This window comes from Phoxinus phoxinus, assembly GCF_949152265.1.
Source record: "Phoxinus phoxinus genome assembly, chromosome: 16".
Taxonomy (NCBI): domain Eukaryota; kingdom Metazoa; phylum Chordata; class Actinopteri; order Cypriniformes; family Leuciscidae; genus Phoxinus; species Phoxinus phoxinus.
The window spans coordinates 16580348-16600413 of NC_136891.1; the positions used below are offsets into that span (position 1 = coordinate 16580348).

Genomic DNA, 20066 nt, shown 5'->3' on the forward strand with positions numbered 1-20066 from the left:
GCCATACGTAATTATTATAAACCACTCAGGCTGTTTATTATTATTATTATTATTATCATTTCCCTGTGATTTTCAAACTCAGCAGTAGTCATTATTGTAATATAAATGATTGTTGATTAAAAAATGATAATGAAACGCCTCTGCTGTTGGTGTTGTTCTTCTAGAGGGCAGCGGGAGTGTGAAAGGAGGTGGAGGCGGAAATGCCAGAGAGATCCGGATCCGCAAAACAAAAAAGAAGAGCAGGAGGGAGGAAGACAGCGATGAGGAGACATCACACACATCTCAGGGTATGAACACAGTTTCATATGTGCTCGTGTTACAAAAGATTCGCATGCATTTATGAATCTAGGTTACTGTTAAAGTATTGCTCTTTGTTATTTTATGTTAAACAGGGTTCCTACGGGGTTTGGAAAAGTATGGAATTTGATTTGAGTAATTTCCAGGTCTGGAAAAGTATGGAAAAAAGAAAGCAGAGTATGGAAAAATATTTGCATTTCCAGACTATTGCCCGTTTAGTTTTCTATAATAGAAAATCTAATGAATTTAAAATAATAATAATACAAAAATGCTGTGCATTCACGAGTTCACACAAACATGAAATCAGATATAGTAATTGATCCCCTCTTTGACTGGGATAGAAAACCAGCCAAGAGTGAGGTGATGGGGTGGTGGAGGGATGCTGTGAAACTGTCATGATGGGACACAGGTGATACCGGCTTAAATCCACTTTTTGGGGTGAAAATACTGACATGGCTAAGACTTTTGCACAGTAGTGTATATTATAAACTTTTTTGTGCCCTCGAGAAACTATTCACATGTGCACGTGAATTGTTTTGCATGCTTGCGCATTACAATTTCTGGTTTTATATATAACCTATGTCTACTGACACTACAGCAGAATATATAAATAACTGGCTTAAAATCATTTTTGGGGACTGAAAATACTAATTTTGCTTTGGAGATCTCCTACAAAAAACGCTTTCATTTATACATTGCATCAATATACATTGCACATCGCCACATTTTTCATGATTCTCACACAGGTTGATGATTCAGTCTCTTTAAATCCCTCCTTTTCACGAGCCTACTCTGCTGTGATTGGTCTACCAATTACAATGATTGTCGGAAGCCCACACCACTACTAAACCTACCCTAACCTACCCATGCGTGTCCTATGCACGTAAAAACGAATTCTCACGTATAAATTGCACGATAAACACAATAGGTGCTAGGGACGCATTTTGTGTGACCGGGTTGGTTACCCAGTGACGTGTATCCGTCACGGAAGTGGGATTCAAATTCCTGATGACTCGGTTTAGGTGGTTAAAAGTCGATTCTTTCTTTTGAGAAACAATAACTTAATTTATTGCGTGCTCTTTCATTTGCATACCTTTGCAGAGAGCTGCATTACACATAGCATGAAAGGGAATATTTGAAAAAGCATAATAGGGGCAATTTTAATATGGTCTGAAAATCTACAGAGAAGATTTGAAATTTGAGTCTGGAAAAGTATGGAATTTTGAAATGGAAAATGTGTAGGAACCCTGGTTAAAGCTGCAGTCCGGCACTTTTTTGGGTTTAAAAATATCAAAAAAGACATTTTTGAAAAAAAAACGTAACCAGCCAGTGTTCAAAACGATCTGCTTGCCTTACCTCGATTCAAAACGGTAAGCTTGTAATAATGATTTTAATTCCAGTGGTACTGGTGGATTTCCGCGGGAATTTCGAGCATGTCTTTGCGTCATTACGTCACTTCTGTACACATAGAGAAGGAGTGCCCGGCTAGCGTGTGTGGATGATGGAGGTGGAGGTTTAGCTTAGCACTTGGTATGGCGGATCCCGAAAGTTTAAAGCGACAATCACCAGTGACAACTGGAGATTCACCAGTTGTAAAACCCAAAGACTTAAAAAATATATATTTTTCACGTTTTGACGTGATATAAGCAATCGTTAGATTTAATCAGCATGATAGCCTACTGCAATGCTTCCCCCCACCCCCCGAATTTGGTCAGAACAAAAGTGAATGTTACTTACTTGTTCAGATGACATTTTCCGATGAAAATTCTAATGTTGACACTTTCAAAAAGTATACTCTGAGATTGCTGATGACATTAACGTTACAGTATCCACAGCGACGCGGCAGCCTCAATACATTGTGTTCATCCGCGCTGTTTCATGCCGATTTACTACCCACGCACAGTTAATAATTCCGCGAATAACTGCAATTGCAGATTTCTAACAGAGATGGCGACAAAGAGGAAAAACGACGGACTGCAGCTTTAACTATTGTTTCACTTAAAGGTGAAGTGTGTAGTTTCTGCGACACTAGTGGCATCTAGCAGAATTACAAAAATACAAATTTTTTTAAACAACCTTGCAAACGCAGAGACGACAAAAACAGCTCTTATGGGTGCTTATGAAGGCATGTCTCAACAGGTACAACTATGCTACTTTAAAATAAAAGGTCTGATATATTAGGAATACTTTTAGCTGTGTTGCTATGCGTCCTGAGTAAGCAACTGAGAAGGTACTAGCACTAGCAGTCTGTCTAGAGAAAACCTGAGCCTCTTACTTATAATAAACGTAACGCATTAACAGTTATTCAGCTACACAATAGCATAAAGAACATACCTGGGAGGCTGAATAAGCTAAATTAACATACGCCAGCCAGTCCAACAAGCAAGTTCACCAAGCTCCCGCAATCTCATTCCACAACACTGAATCCATTGACGACTTCATCCTCGGTGTCGCTTCTGAACAACTTCGCTAACTAGAGCGCCCTCTCGCGGCTGTAAGACATGGTGTTTGCAAAACTTACATTTCACAGGAATATTCTCCATCTGAAAATCTTAGAAAGTCGTGCAAATAGTTCCATTTTGCTGTAAACTTCACAGAGCGCAATAATTCTGACTAATATACATTTTGCTTGGAAAATGAATAGGCTATGCGATATCTTATAACACCAGAAATATCTTCTAATTATAATAATTTATCTTTAGGATGTTGGATCAGTTGCAGTGAACTTATATCTCATTAAACTCATATATTTTATACTTATAATAAAACAATTGAACAGAAGTAGGCCTAATTCAGGGAAGACATTTTTAAGAAACCAAATATAATAAAGATACAAAATATAGTTTTGAGTTTAGGACCTAAGCTACTTAAAAAAGATTACTTATACTTATTTAATTAGAATGCTGAGAATTACAGCTTTTAAAGCAATCTTTTTTTTTTTTTTTTTTTGGAGAAAGCAAGAATGTTTGGTTAGATTTAGTTTATACAGTGCATTATGGAGAGGATAACATGAAATTAAGAGTAAAAGTATACATTTTGAAAAGATATGTGCAACTCTAAAATCAAAGAATATTCCATAAAATAAATGAATACATATTAGCCTATAACTAAATAACCTTCCCTCCCTTAATTCTAGTTATTTGTTATTTTATTTATTTATTTAATATTTGATATTTAAATAATATTACTTTAATAACTTATTATGAATTATGTGTCATTATAAGAGTTTGATATAAATATGTGAATGTTTGATTTTTTCCATTTTTTTTTCATATGTAAAAGTGTCTAACTATGTACTTAATGGTTGTTCTAATTGTTTTTATGTGTTGGTGGGTATTATCACAAAAGAAAAAAGTAGAAGGAAAAATAAGATTTATTGGGGGAAAATATTATGTCTTTAAAGGAACTGTCCATTTGTATAATTTTGTTAAATGTATTTGAATTGAAAGACATAATAAAGTACATAAAATATATATATATATATATATATATATATATATATATGCTAAAATATTGATTGTTGGACATTAGATGTGCCTTATTTAGAATTTTAAACCTACAATTTAGTGTATTTTTAGGATAATAACTGTAAAGGGACTATTGTAATGGGGTAAATCAAGTGTAGGTTAATACAATTACTAAGCTCAGATTCATCTTACCAATGTATACTGTGCTTTTGTAATTATTTATTTTAAATGTTGTGTTTCATAAATTTTTAAAACTATCTAATTAAATCACAAAACATTCAGCCAGTAAGAAAAGAAAACCTGTAGGATATATATATATATGTATGTATGTATATATGTATGTATATATGTATGTATATATATATATATATATATATAAAATATAAAAACCCCGACATATATATGTTTTTAGGTCTATATTGTCTAATTTATCATTGTAGCCTTAAGTTGATTTTCTTTACTGTATATTTATTTTTGGACTTATAGTGGTCAAATAATGGTATGAGAGATTGTCAGTAATTGTGTTCCTATTGGTCAGTGTTAGAGGATCTGTGTAACAACTGAGGCTTAGCCTGACAGTTAGCCTGCCCTGGACCAGGCTAGTTTCCCAGCATAAGTTGCCAGGGTAACTGAGTTTGAACTATTTTAAGTTTGCTTTATGAAACAGAATCAACCGACAATAAGTCTGACTAACCAAAATAAGTCTGGCTTATAACTCTAATCTTGGTTTATGGAACAGCCCCCTGGTTCCTCTCGTCATAGTCGCGATGTTGCCCGTTACAGTTCAGATCAGAACAGACGTCTTCTTGCAGAAGATCTTCATTTGTGTGTAACAGAGGAATTCCTGATGCTGTTTTGACTCTGTTTTCACATTTTATAAGCTTTTTGTGTTAGTTCTCAGTTGTGAACTAGCTCATTTAGCGCACAGAACATTTTTGGATGTTCCGTGAGTTCTCCTGCAAAATATACATCATAAAAACTGTCCAATCAGGTTGTGACCTTATCCTTATGCCTTTTGTTTTGTATCTTGAAGGTCTGCGTTAAATATGACCGTGTGAACACTGCGTTAAATATGACTGTGTGAACACTAAGCGAACCAGGACTTAATGTATTATTTACTTTTTTGGTCCGAATCAAAAGAACCAAGAGAACCGAAGTACAAGTGTGAACACACCCTTAGTGTAATTTGTAATGGTAGTAGGAAATGAGCAGTTGTAAATCTGGTTTTGTGTGTGTGCATGTGTGTTACAGGTCGAAATAAGCTGGGAGACATGTCCTTCCTCTCAGTGGAGGAGATCATGCAGGTTCTGGAGAAGAAAGTGTGTGACAGCTCTGAGGAGATGCTGCAGGAACTAGCAGAACAGATACTAAGGTTCAAACCATGAGATTCAAGCTAATTGACACTAAAAGTACAGCACTGGCAAGTTCATAATGTCGAAAACAGCTTGAAGACCTATTCACACCAACACAAAGGTTCAGACCGAAAATGCACTCCGATTGTACAGCTCTATATATAATGTTGTATATCTATTCTATCCAACTTTATATGCATGTATACACTCACATAAGGTGATATACACCAAAAAGCAAAACATTTTATTTTGTTGCAAAATTTAACCGTAATTGGCCAGCTCTTTAAATAAAGTTGGAGATATGAGTATGTTCAACTTTATCCGCATGCATACAGCATACTTGCATAGGGTGTTACATACTGAATAGCAAATATCGGCTTGATTACTTGTTTTATTATTACCATTATCATAGCAAAATACAACCTATATTAATGCCAAGCTTTAATCTACCCAATGCAAACTTAAGGAAAGAAGATATAAACATATTATGAACATTAACATCATTGTTTCCTGTAAAGCTGCTTTAAAATAATGTGTTTTGTGAAAAATTAATACATTTTAGTTGACTTAACAACAGTGGCTCCAGGCTTGTGAGCAAAAGTGCAAATCATATTGGTTGGCCAGTTTTGGTCGCAGTGCTAAGAGATTTATCTTTTCACTGAACACGATGTTTGAATGGGACTGGAATTCACCACCTAGTGAAAGATATAATGACTTGTTTGCATCTCCAGTAACAGAGCGCAACAGTGAGAGCATTCATCCTCTTAACATTCACCACGCTTCAATGAATAAAGGAATATAAACAATAAATGAGTTCCTAACAAAGCTTTGGGAGAAACATGTACATTTAATTCCAAACAATCACCATTAGAATAAGCGCATGTAAGCAAAATTGGCATATAGGGCACATGACTGCCAAAACTTTTTGAGGGACACATTAAAAATAATCAAATATAACATTTATAATCTATTACCGGTACTTATTTATCAGTAAACAGGCTTTTTTAACAAGAATGAAGTGTTTGATAAAGTAAAAAAAAGTAATCTCATGCATACTGATTTGACTGGAATACATCATATTACAAATGTTTTAGCACATTCAAAACTCAAATGGGATCTGTACATTCTGCATCTCACACAGCTGCTGTATGACTTCTGATCTACCGGACGCTGTGTGAAGTGAAAGCTGGTGTTAGACTACCTCTCCTTAAAATGACCTCTCACATTAACAGTGTGTGATGTTTTTGGTCTGAACAAAATCTGAGCAGCTGTTCATTCAAATCTCACAGCATTTTTGCACCGAACATTCTTCTTGCTGTGAACAGGCTTTGAGGTTGTTGTTTTTTTAAAGGATTTGCTTTAGATAAAATCAACATCATTTGGAAAATGAAGTTGCCGAACCTCAACTTCTTTTTCTTCTTCTTCTTCATTTTTTTTTTTTTTTTTTTTTTTTTTTTGACAGGCCATTGAGTAAATTGTACCAGGAAGTGGTCAGTGCAGCTTTCATGTCCACAAGTTCAACCGGAGCAGGAGGAAGTCGTAAGAAAAACATGAAGGATCTTCAGGAGGAGATCAACAACTTGTACAACAACATCCGCCTCTTTGAGAAAGGAACCAAACTCTTCTCAGGTTTGCCTGATCGAGTCTTAAATAATGTTAAAAGCATGTTTCGCCTGTAGTGGAATTGTCTGTTTCAGCTTCTCAGTTGTTCTTTAGTTTTAAGTTGGTTCAGGCATCAAGCACACATAAGAGGCGCTTTCCCATCGCGGGGTCAAACAGCGCCGATCCAGCCCAGCCGGAAACGTTTTTTCCGTTTTCCACTGTGGATCTGATAACGAAGCACTTCAGAATGTAATAGACATGTGACGTAAATAAGATGTCAAAGTGACCGCGTTGTGGAATATGAGCAGATATTTATTTTAATTCTATTATAAATTTGTATTTACGTCGCTAAAATAGTGCTCTTAGCCAGCTACAGAGAAACTGGCAGCCAGGCAACAGACAGGTGACCAAACGCATTTCATCTTTCCAGTAAGGAACTGGAACCGTTCAGCTCGACGGTGGAAAAGCAGCTGAAGTTTTCAGCAAATGACTGCATAAAGTTGGCCGTACAGTATGTGTGTGATGTTTCTCTCTCTGTCTTAACGTTTCTGCTTCTTCTTTTTTTCTGCACACACCAGATGAGACGCAGGCTACCATCGCCAGGCATGTTTTGAAGACTGTATGTACGGATGTGACCAATGTGCTGCTGAGCCTTGTAGCAGCTGAGCACATGACCTCGGACAGCTCGACTGCCATCACCAGTGAGGTACAACCAACATTAAACGCCATTCACAGCACATTTAACTTCTGCACCCTGAAGCAAAATATTCATCATGCTGTCAAGTCGTCACCTTTATTTATATAGCGCTTTTTACAATACAGATTGTATCAAGGCAGCTTCACAGTTGATAACATGAAAATAATACAACAAAGTTTGTTTCTAGAAGAAAATGTGATCATCGTCCACCTTAAGTAAGGCAGATCAATAATATTGTTGAATAATAAATGTCCCCAACTAAGCCAGCCAAAAGCCAGAAAACAGTGGCAAGGAACCAAAACTCCATCAAGGTGACAGAATGGAGAAAAAAACCTTGGGAGAAACCAGGCTCAGTCGGGGGCCAGTTCTCCTCTGGCCATGAGCGAACAGTGTATGGTTATGATTTGGGCATTGTACTAGTTTTTCATTTATTCATCAGGATTTGATGGGATTGAGAAGCAGACTTAGGCTTTTCTGATTCCCTGTCATATGTTTGTATAAATTAGATCAGGAGCAGTGCATGAACAAAAACATTCATAATGGAAACAATTAACAAACCGCTCTGCTGAACTGAACCCTATGAAAAACACTCAATCATCATGGGTAGCAATCAGGAGTTGCAATATGTATCTTTATATGTATGAGAAGAAGCTTATCGTCGCTGTGGCTGTTAAAACACACATACACATACATACACACACACACACACACACACACACACACACACACACACACACACACACACACACACACACACACACATACACACACACACACACACACACACACACACACTGAGGGAGGTGGTAGATGAAGTTTACTCCTGGAAATTTAGATAGGAAAATCCTCTAAATATCTATCATTTTTACATGTGTTGTGTCTGTGTTTGTTACCATCTTGCAGATCAGGCTGAAGATTCTGGCTAAGCTCTCAGATGAAGTTAAGTGTCCTCTGATGAAGCTACACAACAGTCTCAATGGAAAGGTGCGTCAGTTTCTGTAGCTTTCCTGTAGCTCAAACAGTAGAGCGTTGCCGTTGGTCATGGGTTCGATTCCCAGGGAAAGCAAGAACTGATAAGAATGTAAATGTGTACCTTGAAATGCAATGCAAGTCGCTTTGGATAAAAGCGTCTGCCAAATGCATAAATGTAAACGTAATTTTCAAGCTCACATAACTTCTCAAATTTCAGCAGTTCTTCTTCTGTAATAATGATGTTTATGAAATATGAGTGTAGAGTAACATAATCAATGAATAATGAGTAAGATATTAAGTGCCTTTACGTTTAAATCCATTTCTGAGAATTCAACAGATTTTCCCCAAAATCATTTGGATTTTTTTTTTTTAATTACATTATATTTTTCAAAACATTGGATCAGCTGAGCTGTCAGTTGTCATAGGTTGTATGAATCAGGCTTTTATTTCTTGACACTTGCAGGCCATTGAAGAGTTTCTGTCATGTTTGGAGACGAGTGCAGAAGAGTGCGGGCTCCTTCTGAAGAAAGGTGACAAGAAAAGAGAAAGGTATAGCCTCTTCCTTTCTCCAACAATGCATCAGTATTGATCACGGAAAAACTGACATTGCGATATTTTTTTTTTCTGCGATACATATTAAAATGTGAAAACAGTTTCACCAGATGAATAGCTCTATTTGAACAGGGCTCAACATAAAAAAAAAATCCCCACTGGCCCCCAGGGCCAGTAGATCAGAGTTTTGCTGGCCCCTTCTATATTTTTACTGTCCCTGAAAGAAATATAAGGAAAAGCATGGGAAACCATTTCTGGCATATCAGAATGGGTGCTGAACATAATAAAACGAGGTTACTCGCTGCAGTTCGCTCGCAGACTGCCGCGCAGGACTTTCTGACCCACAGCAGCCCACCACATCCCACATCATAACACATTGGCTCATTAATGTGCAGAATAATTTTTAACACTACTCACTAATAGTAGTGAACACTACTCACTAATAGTAGTGAATACTCTCTACGCTATAGCATAACAATATTACACAATACAAAAATAAATGCTATTTAAACATTTATTTTAAATAACACAACACATATTAGATAATATTTGTAAAACAAAGGGAAAAACAAACAGAAGAACATTAAGACACACAACAATATTAATATAAATAAATAGTAGAAAATAAATGTAATATTATGATTTCCGTCATTTTTAAAATTTGTGTAGCCTTCCGAGTGGGCCGGCTCACATTGGCCAGTCCGCCCCTACGGTGAAAAGCGAAGTATCACATCTACTTGGCGCCGAAATAGCGAAACTGCTGGGAAAAGGGGCTATAAAGACCGTTCCTCTAACGCAGAGCGAGTCGGGCTTTTACAGACGCTACTTTCTCGTCCCCAAAAAGGGTGGTGGTCTCAGACTCATCCTAGACCTCAGACGAGACGTTTGAACAAGCGCTTATGAAATGCTCGTTCAAATTGCTGACAACCAATCCTCGCACAAATTCGCCTGTGAGATTGCATGTTTATCTCAGTGGATCTGAAAGACGCTTACTTTCAGATACAGATAGCATCCCGTCACAGGCCATTCTTGATATTCGCCTCCGAGGGTCGAGCTTATAAGTACAATGTCCTGACGTTCGGTCTGTCCCTAGCACCTCGCAGGCTCGCACGTTCACGAAGTGCATGGACACGGCGCGCGCGCGCGCGCTCGCCCCCCAACAACGGAGTATGCGAATACTGAACTACATCGACGATTGGTTGATTTTAGCTCAATCGGAGGCAGAGCTTATAATTCACAGCCGGAATATTAAATAACCTGAAGTAACATTGACACTCTTCGCGCCACTGTGTGTGTGACGAATTGCGGTTTGTTTTGCTGATGGCCAATCAACTAGCCCGACATACTCTTTTACTGGCCCCGGGCCATCGGGCCATTGCTTATGTCGAGCCCTGATTTGAAAATGATTCATCATTCTATAATGACTGGGGTGATTTTGTAGGAGAGTGAATCTGCATAGAAAATAATGAACTAATTTCAATCATAGATAAATACAATAGAACAAAATACATAAAAAGTGCTTTAGCCAATGTTTTTCAGGTTAGTCTAACAGTATTCAGGTACAGAAATGTAATAATCAATTATAAAATACAACTGCAAAGTCTTCAGTGTATACATTAAATATAATCAATCTTTGTTAAAGATTTAACAAACCTTTAACTTTGTTTGTTTTTCTTTATATTTTTATTTTGTTTGATTATTTGATTAACATTAATGACTCAAAGTGACAGCAGCCTAATATTCCCGCTGCTGTCTAAGACCAAATGCACGGATCCAATATGATACGCATCCCTTTCGTTCTCAATTGTTTGTTCACGTAAGCCATAAGCAGCTGTGTTTACGAGGATAGTCACCAAGACAGGCATTTTGACATAATTTTGTGTGTGTGTGTGTGTGTGTGTGTGTGTGTGTGTGTGTGTGTGTGTGTGTGTGTCGGTTCAGGCACAAATAGAAGCAAGAAGGAAGATCAAACTAGCTTCTTGTATCCACACCCCACAGTATGAACTGGTAGAAGATACAGAGTCCCAATATGCAACCTTTATCTTTGTGTTTTTTTTATCTTCTTGATAATAGTTTTTTTTATTACTAGTTATTATTATTTTTCTATTATATGTGATGCGATCTGGGAAAACCCGTCGGATGTCGCGCTGGCACGTTTTCAGTAAGGTCTAAAAATAGATTGAATGTCAGTTTTTTGTCAAAATTGGGTTTTCATTAAATTATTATTCTATAACATCTTGTCTATCATCTCTGAATATATCTTAGGAAAATTCGCTAGTTTAGTGCAGAAAAATGGCGATTTATAGTGGCAAGCTGAAAAGACTGTGTCTTTCTCTTTAAGAACTGCACGCACGGCGAAGCGGAGGTGCAAAAAAACGTAATCGCGCACAGCTCTCCTTCTCTTAACACTACAAAGACCATTCACCTATCAAAATAAACCACATACCAGAAAGGTCCCGCCAGTCCTGTGTAAACTACAAGGGCACGCAAGTTTTTATTTATTTATTTTTATCCAACGTTATTGTGTGATGTGGAGCAGAGCACAAGAGAACAACGGAGTCTGAAGTAGCTGCTTGTTTAAAAGATCTTGCTCGCCTATCAATCGTCCAATTTCAAAACGGTTTTCACTGGATGAATTTTGAGTTTATAAGTTTTCGAATGATACCTAATCTATGTTCATTACTAAAATATGTAATATGAAAAAAGGCAAAAAAAAAAAGAGTGCCAGTTGTCCCGGTAGAAGGACGCGACCGTTAATTAAATCTGTTTTCTCAAAATTCCGTTGTTGAAAATCATAGCGATCAGCCGATTTCAGATGACCATAACTTTTGTTACAGACAAACGATAAAAGAAATAAAAACAGATTTGGAAAGGGCTTGAAAACAGCTTTAATATGGGATCAAAACCTGTAATATGTCAAATTTTACCATGTGGTGGGTTTTCCCAGATCACATCACATATGTCTATGCAGCAACATGTAGTCCACAACAGATTTTCTTTTGAGGACAATATAGTATACTTTACTCTTTAAGAGAGCAGAAATCTGTGTTCCAAATTGAGTTCTCTTTCACATCTTTGTGAATTCAGATGGTTTAAAATTGCTTGAATGTTTAAACTGACAGGACCTAAAATATGTTTAAATGATAAACATTAAACTTTGCAGTTAATCTGAGAATCAGGTGCGTTTCGAACAGTGGTGCCTTGTCCGATTTTTACTGATAACCGATAGTTTGCCAACAAGGTTAAAGGAAAATTATACATTGCAAAGTCGAGGATGGAAACTTACCTTTCATCTTAAAGTGTTAGTTCACTTAAAATTTTTAATTATGTCATCATTAGGGTTGGGAATCGAAAATCGATTCCAGTTATGGAATTGGATACTTAAAAAATGTAATTCCGCTTGTCAACTCCTGTGTATGCATTTTAAAGTGATTTCAAACCATTTTTAAGCGCATGAAGATGCGTAAAAAGAACTCTGTTCGGTACTCGTGCGCTGTTGTCTGTGCTGGGCACATCCAGCGCGTGTGCACAGAGAGCCACCACTCATATAGCGAGTTCTTGTGCTTGAACGGACAAATACACACAAAAGGATGTGAAATTATCCTTGCAAACAGTTGATTGTTTTAAAGGTAGGGTAGGTCAGAATTGTCTAAAAAAAACTTTTATTCAAATATGTTTAAACTGTCTTTATATACCAATACATAATTAAAATGCAAGTACTCTGAAATAGAGAGTATAAAAAACTAGTGACTCTAGTATATTTAATCTTCAATAAACACAGCTCATTAATTCCATTCACTCCCACCTAAAAACGGGTGCGCGACATAGCGGCGGTAGTCATGGCGACGGAGAGTACAGTATATTAGATCTGTGCATTCGGTTTTAAAGTGACAGCAGCCTAATAAAACTGCCATCTGTCTCATTACTGTTAATCAAACAACAAAAGGCATAAAAATCACACACTTATCTTGCCAGAATGATGTTTGTAACTTTAATACCCAACCCTATTCATTATTTACTCACCCTCATGTCGTTCCTCGTGTGTGTGTGTGCGCGTGCGCAGGCAGGCTCTCTTTGTGCACCGTCAGGCTCTGTTGGAGCAGTTGAAAGATGCAGAAGACCCCGCGCTTGTGCTGCATCTGACCAGCATCTTGCTCTTCCAGAACGTCACACACTGCATGCTTCATGCACCGGGGCGCTGTGTGCCACATATCATCGGCTTCCTGCAAAGCAAGATTCCCGAGGTAACTGAGTCACTGAAACAAGTTCTTCACAGCTGTATACTACTGCCAACTGTTATACAAAAGCCCATTCAGAATAATCTTACACTGCATAAATGTGTAGTTCTGTTGGGTCACAGTCTAAAAATGGACTGTCTTTTTGTGATACAGCAGGGAAAAATAATGCAAAATATAAATACTAAAAGGCAGCGAATCATTTTCTTGTGCATAGTTAGTCGCCCTATATTTAATAATTGTATCCCTTAAAACTCATCTTTGATCACCATGATCACTTTGATGTTTTTTCCTTGAAAAACAATATCTTCATGCCTTTAAAATTGCTTGAATGTAACTCGACACCCTTGCCTCTTTTAGTATATGTGGTTCTATGAATATGCAAATGAGCCCCACCTCCACTCACTCACAGCAGCTCAGAGATCCACTCGTTGACGATCACACGTTGATCTGATTGGTTACAAGGTAGTTTGTGACGTCAGAAACGCCAGCGATTTCAAACCGTGTTTTTTAGACTGTCTTTGGTTTACTGCAGTTTTAAGAAGAGAATACTCCGCAATGGTGTCGACTTGTGAATTTGCACATGGTTTGTATTATTATTACATATTGCCTTCCCAAACAAAGTATTTTACAAAATGTTAATCAATGTATTGTTTTGTGAATGATTAGGCAGGATGATTTTCAGATCATTTTTAAGGAAAAACTCTAGGCGACAACCTCCATTACTCAAGAGTATTGTGAACACATATTTACTGTGTGTTTTGTGGCGTTATTTCAGACACTTTAATTTTTTGTTTTTTGAATAACCATGCATAAACATTATTCTCTCAAAAATACAAACATGTACATGCATGTTGCTCACATATTATGGTGGCCCTGTTTGTGATAAATAGAGTGTAATTACACCTTTGCCATTAATATGTTTATAAGCAACTGAAAAAAGTACAAATGTCAGGGCATGTCAGAACATCTCAAGGACCCCAAAAACACCTTGGTCCCCAGAGGGTTAAAGCCTTGATATACTTCAAGCTAAATCGAAGAATGCTCTGCTGTGATGCCATTTCGTATAGTTGGTTTGGTGTTTGTTTGAAACCGCTCTGGCTGGTAAACACCTTTAAGCTACGATTGATCTATGGCGATGATGTAATCGGTGGGTGTGGCGTCTTTGACATGGAAATCTTCTCTGGTTTATTTCTTCTGTTTAGTCCTTCGAGGTCAGACATCACAACACAGTGAATGTACAGAAACGCATAATAAACTACATGTTTGTCCCTGTGTGTGTTTTAGGACCAGCTGAAGCTGCTGTCTCAGTACCAGGGTCTGGTGGTCAAGCAGCTGGTAGTTCAGGGTCATGGCCTGGAGAAGAACAGCAGTCTGGGAGAGCAAGACAGTCCTGTTGTTCCTGATGATGTGGAGAGCCTTCAGAAAGAGCTTCACAGTCTCAGCAGAGACGTCAAAGACATCATCCTTGCTCAGAAAAAAGCCTCAGAGTAACCCAGCTGTTCGTGTGTCCTGTACATGATGTATTAGAGCTCGGTTTTAAAAGAGTAAAATTACTGACTGAATTTACATGTCACATTTCCTTTGGAGAGGGTGGACATCTGTATTGTTCTGACAATTACAGTGCTTTACCTGTTTAAAAAAAAGTGCTTAACCCTGAAAGCCCTTCAGCCCAGGCTGAGAATGATAATTATCAGGGAGTATTACCAAAATGATTTAGCATACTTTTGAAATGTTGCTTGTCTGTGACCCATTAAATAAAGTTAATTTAAATATTTTACCCCATTGGGCCTGTAAAATCATACATGACTGCTGAGATGTACAAATATAAAGGATTTACAGGACAGCATTTAAACTGTTACAGCACGGTGTATGTGATAGTTTGCACATCTCAAAACAAAGTGTTTCGATCTTAGGTTTTCTTTTTCCCACAAATAAATAGCTATATCAAATCAAACCTTTAAAAAGTGTATATTTTGCATCCTATTTAAAATGACTATAAACAAGCTCTTTAAAATAATATTAATCTAAAATGCCAATTGACTGTAAAACGGGCCAAATTCAGTATAATGTGAGTGCACAGTTGCTGCATTTTTTGTAATAAACATCAAATTTACCTCACCTTACTTTGTTCCGCATGCCAAGGTAAGTAAAATATAAACCTATTCAAGGGTTCACATCGAGAAAGTCAGTGCATTCCCACCACTAGCGGGATGTCCACTTTTTTCCTACGCCTCATGATGCTTAGTGCGAATTATGGAAACTATCAGCTAAAGTGATGTTCAAAAACAGGGTATAGTAAGATGACATTATTTTACTCACCCTTCAACCATAGAACATTAAAATTACATTTAAAAGTGTAAAAGCATTTACAAATGACTACTACAAACCATCATAACGCCCAAATTAATTTTCCGCAAGAATATTACTGACATGATGTGCATAATATCTGTATGTTATGTAACACGTTGATTAATCAAACATATTAATTACCTGAAACATTGAGTGATTTCAAAGTGCAATTTCCCTGCTTTAGAAACTTTCCAGTAAACTGGCTACATTGGAAGTGAAGGGTAAACAATTACAGGATCCGTGTGAAAAACCTTGAAAGTGAGGATTTGGGGAGAAAAACAAGAGACTCTGAATTCCAGTAAATAATGAATGGGATATTGTAAATTAAGTCGGGAGAGCAGACCTGGATCATAAGCTGAACACTCATTGTTTATGAGCATTCTCTCAAAGAAGGAAAAGGACAAAATAATGATTAAAATAATAATAATCCACTACACAAATATAACAAAGCAAATGTAATGAAAAATAGCGTATTGGGGATTTTTTTTTTTTTAAAGTGACCGCAGGAGTTTAAGTGACCTCCCCTGATTCTGATAGACCACGGCGGCTGCGTCTCAAATAAGTAATAATTTAACGACCGCTAAAAAAGTATGTTCTAGTATGAATCTAATCTGTGTAGTAGCCTATGAATTTATTCCGGACGCACTACATTTGCCATGTTATTATTATCATGTGACCTTCCTGATTTTCCACAAATTCTCTCTGTGGCCTCATGGGATAGGAAAGTGTCCATCGTATGCCGGAAGAAGTTAGGTACTAAGTCCAGGTACTTTCTGCCTACACATTTATGAATACTGAATTCAGACATACTTCTTTTACTAGTTTTTCACCTAGACCTACTGTATAGTAGGCATGTAGCCGGCCATCCTGTCAGCCGGAGCTGGCCCATGTGTGGCAACGATGGGTCTTTCCCCATATCAGGATTGTGACATTGGCCAATAAGTGCACTTAATGTAGTTGACTCGACTGATTTACAATTGACTTCGTTTGAAATGATAATGTTTCATCTGTTATGACCACTTTTCAAAGATACTTTTTAAACCGTACTACATTTAAAATATTGAATTCATTCAAATTTCTGTGATCATTTAACAATTATCATGCAGTATTTAATTAATTTTGTTTCTTATGGAGCATCATTTTATTAATATGCTGTCATTAAATACACCTTATTGTATGTCTGTGCTGCAATCCAAATATCGGGATATGATGCTTTGTGACAAACTTTTTTAGAGTGAGATTTAAAAAGTTTATGTGAATATTATAACAGTCTAATGCAGTTCATCGTAGCTTAAAAAGCAGCAAAGAAGAGCCTGTTGTTTGCATGTGGATCCACGTGTGATGTGGTGGATTTGTTGAACTCAGGTCTGAGAATTGAAGATTCATCATTTACTCTCTCTCTCAAGTTATTACAGGAACAGATCCAAATTCAAACTTTTATTCAGGTATATTTATCTCCTTCCCAGTGGCGCCTCCAGAAATTTTTCATAGGGGTGGCCAGATGGGGCCACTTAAAATCTTGGGGTGGCACACCAAAACTATAAACCATAATTTCAGAATTTTATTCTACTGTTGTAGTAACCCATTCAGAAATGTAATATATGACATATCCCTATATCGCTAGTGACGCCGTCATATATGTTAAATATAAGACAATATATTGCTATCACATATATACATATCTCTACATATATGTTGATATAGGTTTTTAACATATATAAATTTGACATATTAAATTAGTATATTGACATATATTAATATGATGTATATGATTATTATTTATATAATACTGTATGTTTTGACCATATATGTCACCGATATGTTTAATTTATATATGCCAAACTATTTACTATTTATTTCAAGTCTACAGATCAAGTCTACATATCCACATTTCATTTCAATTTCTATCTCATTATCCACATTTCATTTCAATTTCTATCTCATTTTCGAATCTTTTATAAATAAAATGTATTATTTATTATTATTTTACCTCTTCTTGACCAGCTCATAAAAACAAAACAAATACTACACAAATTCTATTTGAAAACTGATAATTATATATGTGACATGTATGTAAAAAAACCACTATTATACATACATCAAATATATGGGCTGGTTTTATATGTCAATTGTTCCATTTTCTAATAGGTTTTATATATGGGCATATATATTTTATATATGTGGATATATTTCATATATGTATATTTCATATACCTAGGCTATGTACATATATATTTCCGTATGGGTAAACTGGCCTGAAGAAAACTACCAGAAAGACTTAAGGAAACTCCCACTGATATACTTTGGTTTATTGTGTTATATTTAACGGACAGTGCATCACGTTGCATGAATTGGGCTACTGTGTGCGATCGAAAGTCAGCTTGCCTGCCTGGCTGTGCATTAGGGATGAAATGCATAACTGATGCTACTAAAATTTATACTGGCCAGTGGGGTGGCCAGTGGGGTGGCCAGGAGTCGGCCAGGGGTGGCCACGGCCACCCCTGGCCACCCCCTGGTGGCGCCATTGCTCCTTCCTCTCTACTGACCGTCAATTGACTCTACTGACTGTCAAATGATTGTCAGCTAAAATATCCCAATTTAAATAAAGTGCAAAAAACTTTAACAGAAAATTACTTTAAATGTTTAGGAAAACCAGTTGTTTTACAGTTATTTCCTGAATTAATTCAAAAGACTGGCAGCAACAGAACAGGCGCTGACATCTTGACAGATCTGTTCAATACAATCCAGTTTGACTTTATTCTCTCATACTAAAGTTCTTTTGGATGTCTTATAATAATAATTTAAAAAAAATAACAATAATAATTTGGTTACCGTTATGTTGATCAGTATTTGCTTTAGTTGGGGTCTTGACCCTTGACTTTTGAACTAGTTTTTCTTTTGCTGCTATAACCATGTGTCTGTTTTACTGATAACACGTTTATATTAGCTGAGTTTATGTAATATGTATAGGGTATATAATTGTATGTATTATATAGAGTATGTATAATTTCACATGATTTACAGTAGCCTTGTGATATTGGGGTATCAGTATTATAACAATCTGGTATTCAGTTTTTTATATATATATATATATATAATTATATTTTGAGATGTTTAGGTGCACAGAGACATCAAGTATCAACATATGAATTTCAACAATGGTGACAATCAACAAAGCTTTTTTTGTGACTTTAGTAGCTTGTTTTGTTGATGTTGAGTTGATCTGAATTGGTTTTTTTATCACCATTGTTACGATTCATACGCTGATTCTTGATGTCTGTGTGTCTACATGGTCCTGTCAACAAATTTGCTGTAAATAACTTCATAAAATATTTCAGAGTAACACAGCACTGTAGGAAGTTATACAGTAGTAATGACATGTAAAATGAACAAACTAATCACTAATATTAAACAGCTTAATCAGAGACTAGACTGGTATCTGAACCGGACCATTAAATGAAGACTCTACCATCAGTAAAAAGTGACCAACATTTGGTCAGATCTTGCATGTTCTGCCATAACAAACATGTGTCAGAAACACACATTTACAAAAGCTAGAGAAAAGGTTATGTTAACGAGTCAAGGTCTTGAGCCCAACTAAAGCAAAACACTCATTACTGGTGACATTAAACGTTACTATTTTCAATTAAACGTCAACATCTAAACCTGTTAATTCTCAATATGAACTTTAGTATTAAGAAATGAAGTCTGAATTGTAAAAAGATACTGTGATCTTGAGAGATCTGTTAGTGTTTAATGTTATTAAATTATTATTATTATTAGAGCCTGTGCTTCAGTCCAGGATAAGCCAGAAAACCTTGATGTTTGAGCAGTTGCTGATGCAGTGACATATAGTTGCATTAATTTGTGCATGTAGATCACTGCAAGAGATCGGCATTTTACAGTGAATGTGTTTGTTAGTTATAAGTCAGGAAATACCTGCGTGAAATAAGTGTTTATCTGTAAAAAAATGTTTGCACTTTATGTAAAATAGAATATTTTAAGGTTTTGGTTTGGCAGCCGTAGATGAGTCATTTACCGGGTTTTTCAAGACCTCAAGGCTATTATTGTAATGCTCTTCTGGGTGGTTGCCCTGCACGCTTAATAAACAAACTACAGCTAGTCCAAAATGCAGCAGCTTGAGTTCTTACCAGAACCAGGAAGTATGACCATATTAGCCCCGTTCTGTCAACACTGCATTGGCTCCCTATTAAACATCGTATAAGTTTTAACATATTGCTGATTACTTACAAAGCACTAAATGGCTCTGAAAGTACTTGAGCGAGCTCTTAAACGCATTATAGTCCTTCGCGTCAATTGCGATCTCAAAATTTCACAAAAAGTCAAAACAAAACTTTCGAACAGTCTTCCATTGTCCGGGAAGCAGACACACTCTGTCAGTTCAAAGCTAGATTAAAGACACATCTCTTTGACCTAGCATTCACATAATACATTATAGACTTCTATAACTCAATGTTAGGCTGCATAGATTAGGTCAGCCGGAACTGGGAACACCTTCTATAAATCCTGATGTACTCGT

General features: G+C 36.5%; 1 protein-coding gene across 1 annotated transcript in view; it reads left to right on the plus strand.

Annotated features, from left to right (window-relative positions):
- The window catches only part of ufl1 (UFM1-specific ligase 1), a 39076-nt gene extending 24122 nt beyond the window's left edge, over window positions 1-14954 (plus strand). Inside the window, exons 12-19 of the mRNA XM_079639278.1 lie at window positions 165-287; window positions 5016-5136; window positions 6579-6745; window positions 7297-7424; window positions 8319-8399; window positions 8851-8936; window positions 13003-13183; window positions 14462-14954. Of these exons, the coding sequence (XP_079495404.1) occupies window positions 165-287; window positions 5016-5136; window positions 6579-6745; window positions 7297-7424; window positions 8319-8399; window positions 8851-8936; window positions 13003-13183; window positions 14462-14668 (1094 nt within the window). The 3' untranslated portion in view covers window positions 14669-14954. The remainder of the gene's footprint in view (window positions 1-164; window positions 288-5015; window positions 5137-6578; window positions 6746-7296; window positions 7425-8318; window positions 8400-8850; window positions 8937-13002; window positions 13184-14461) is intronic.
- The last annotated feature ends 5112 nt before the right edge of the window (window positions 14955-20066 follow it).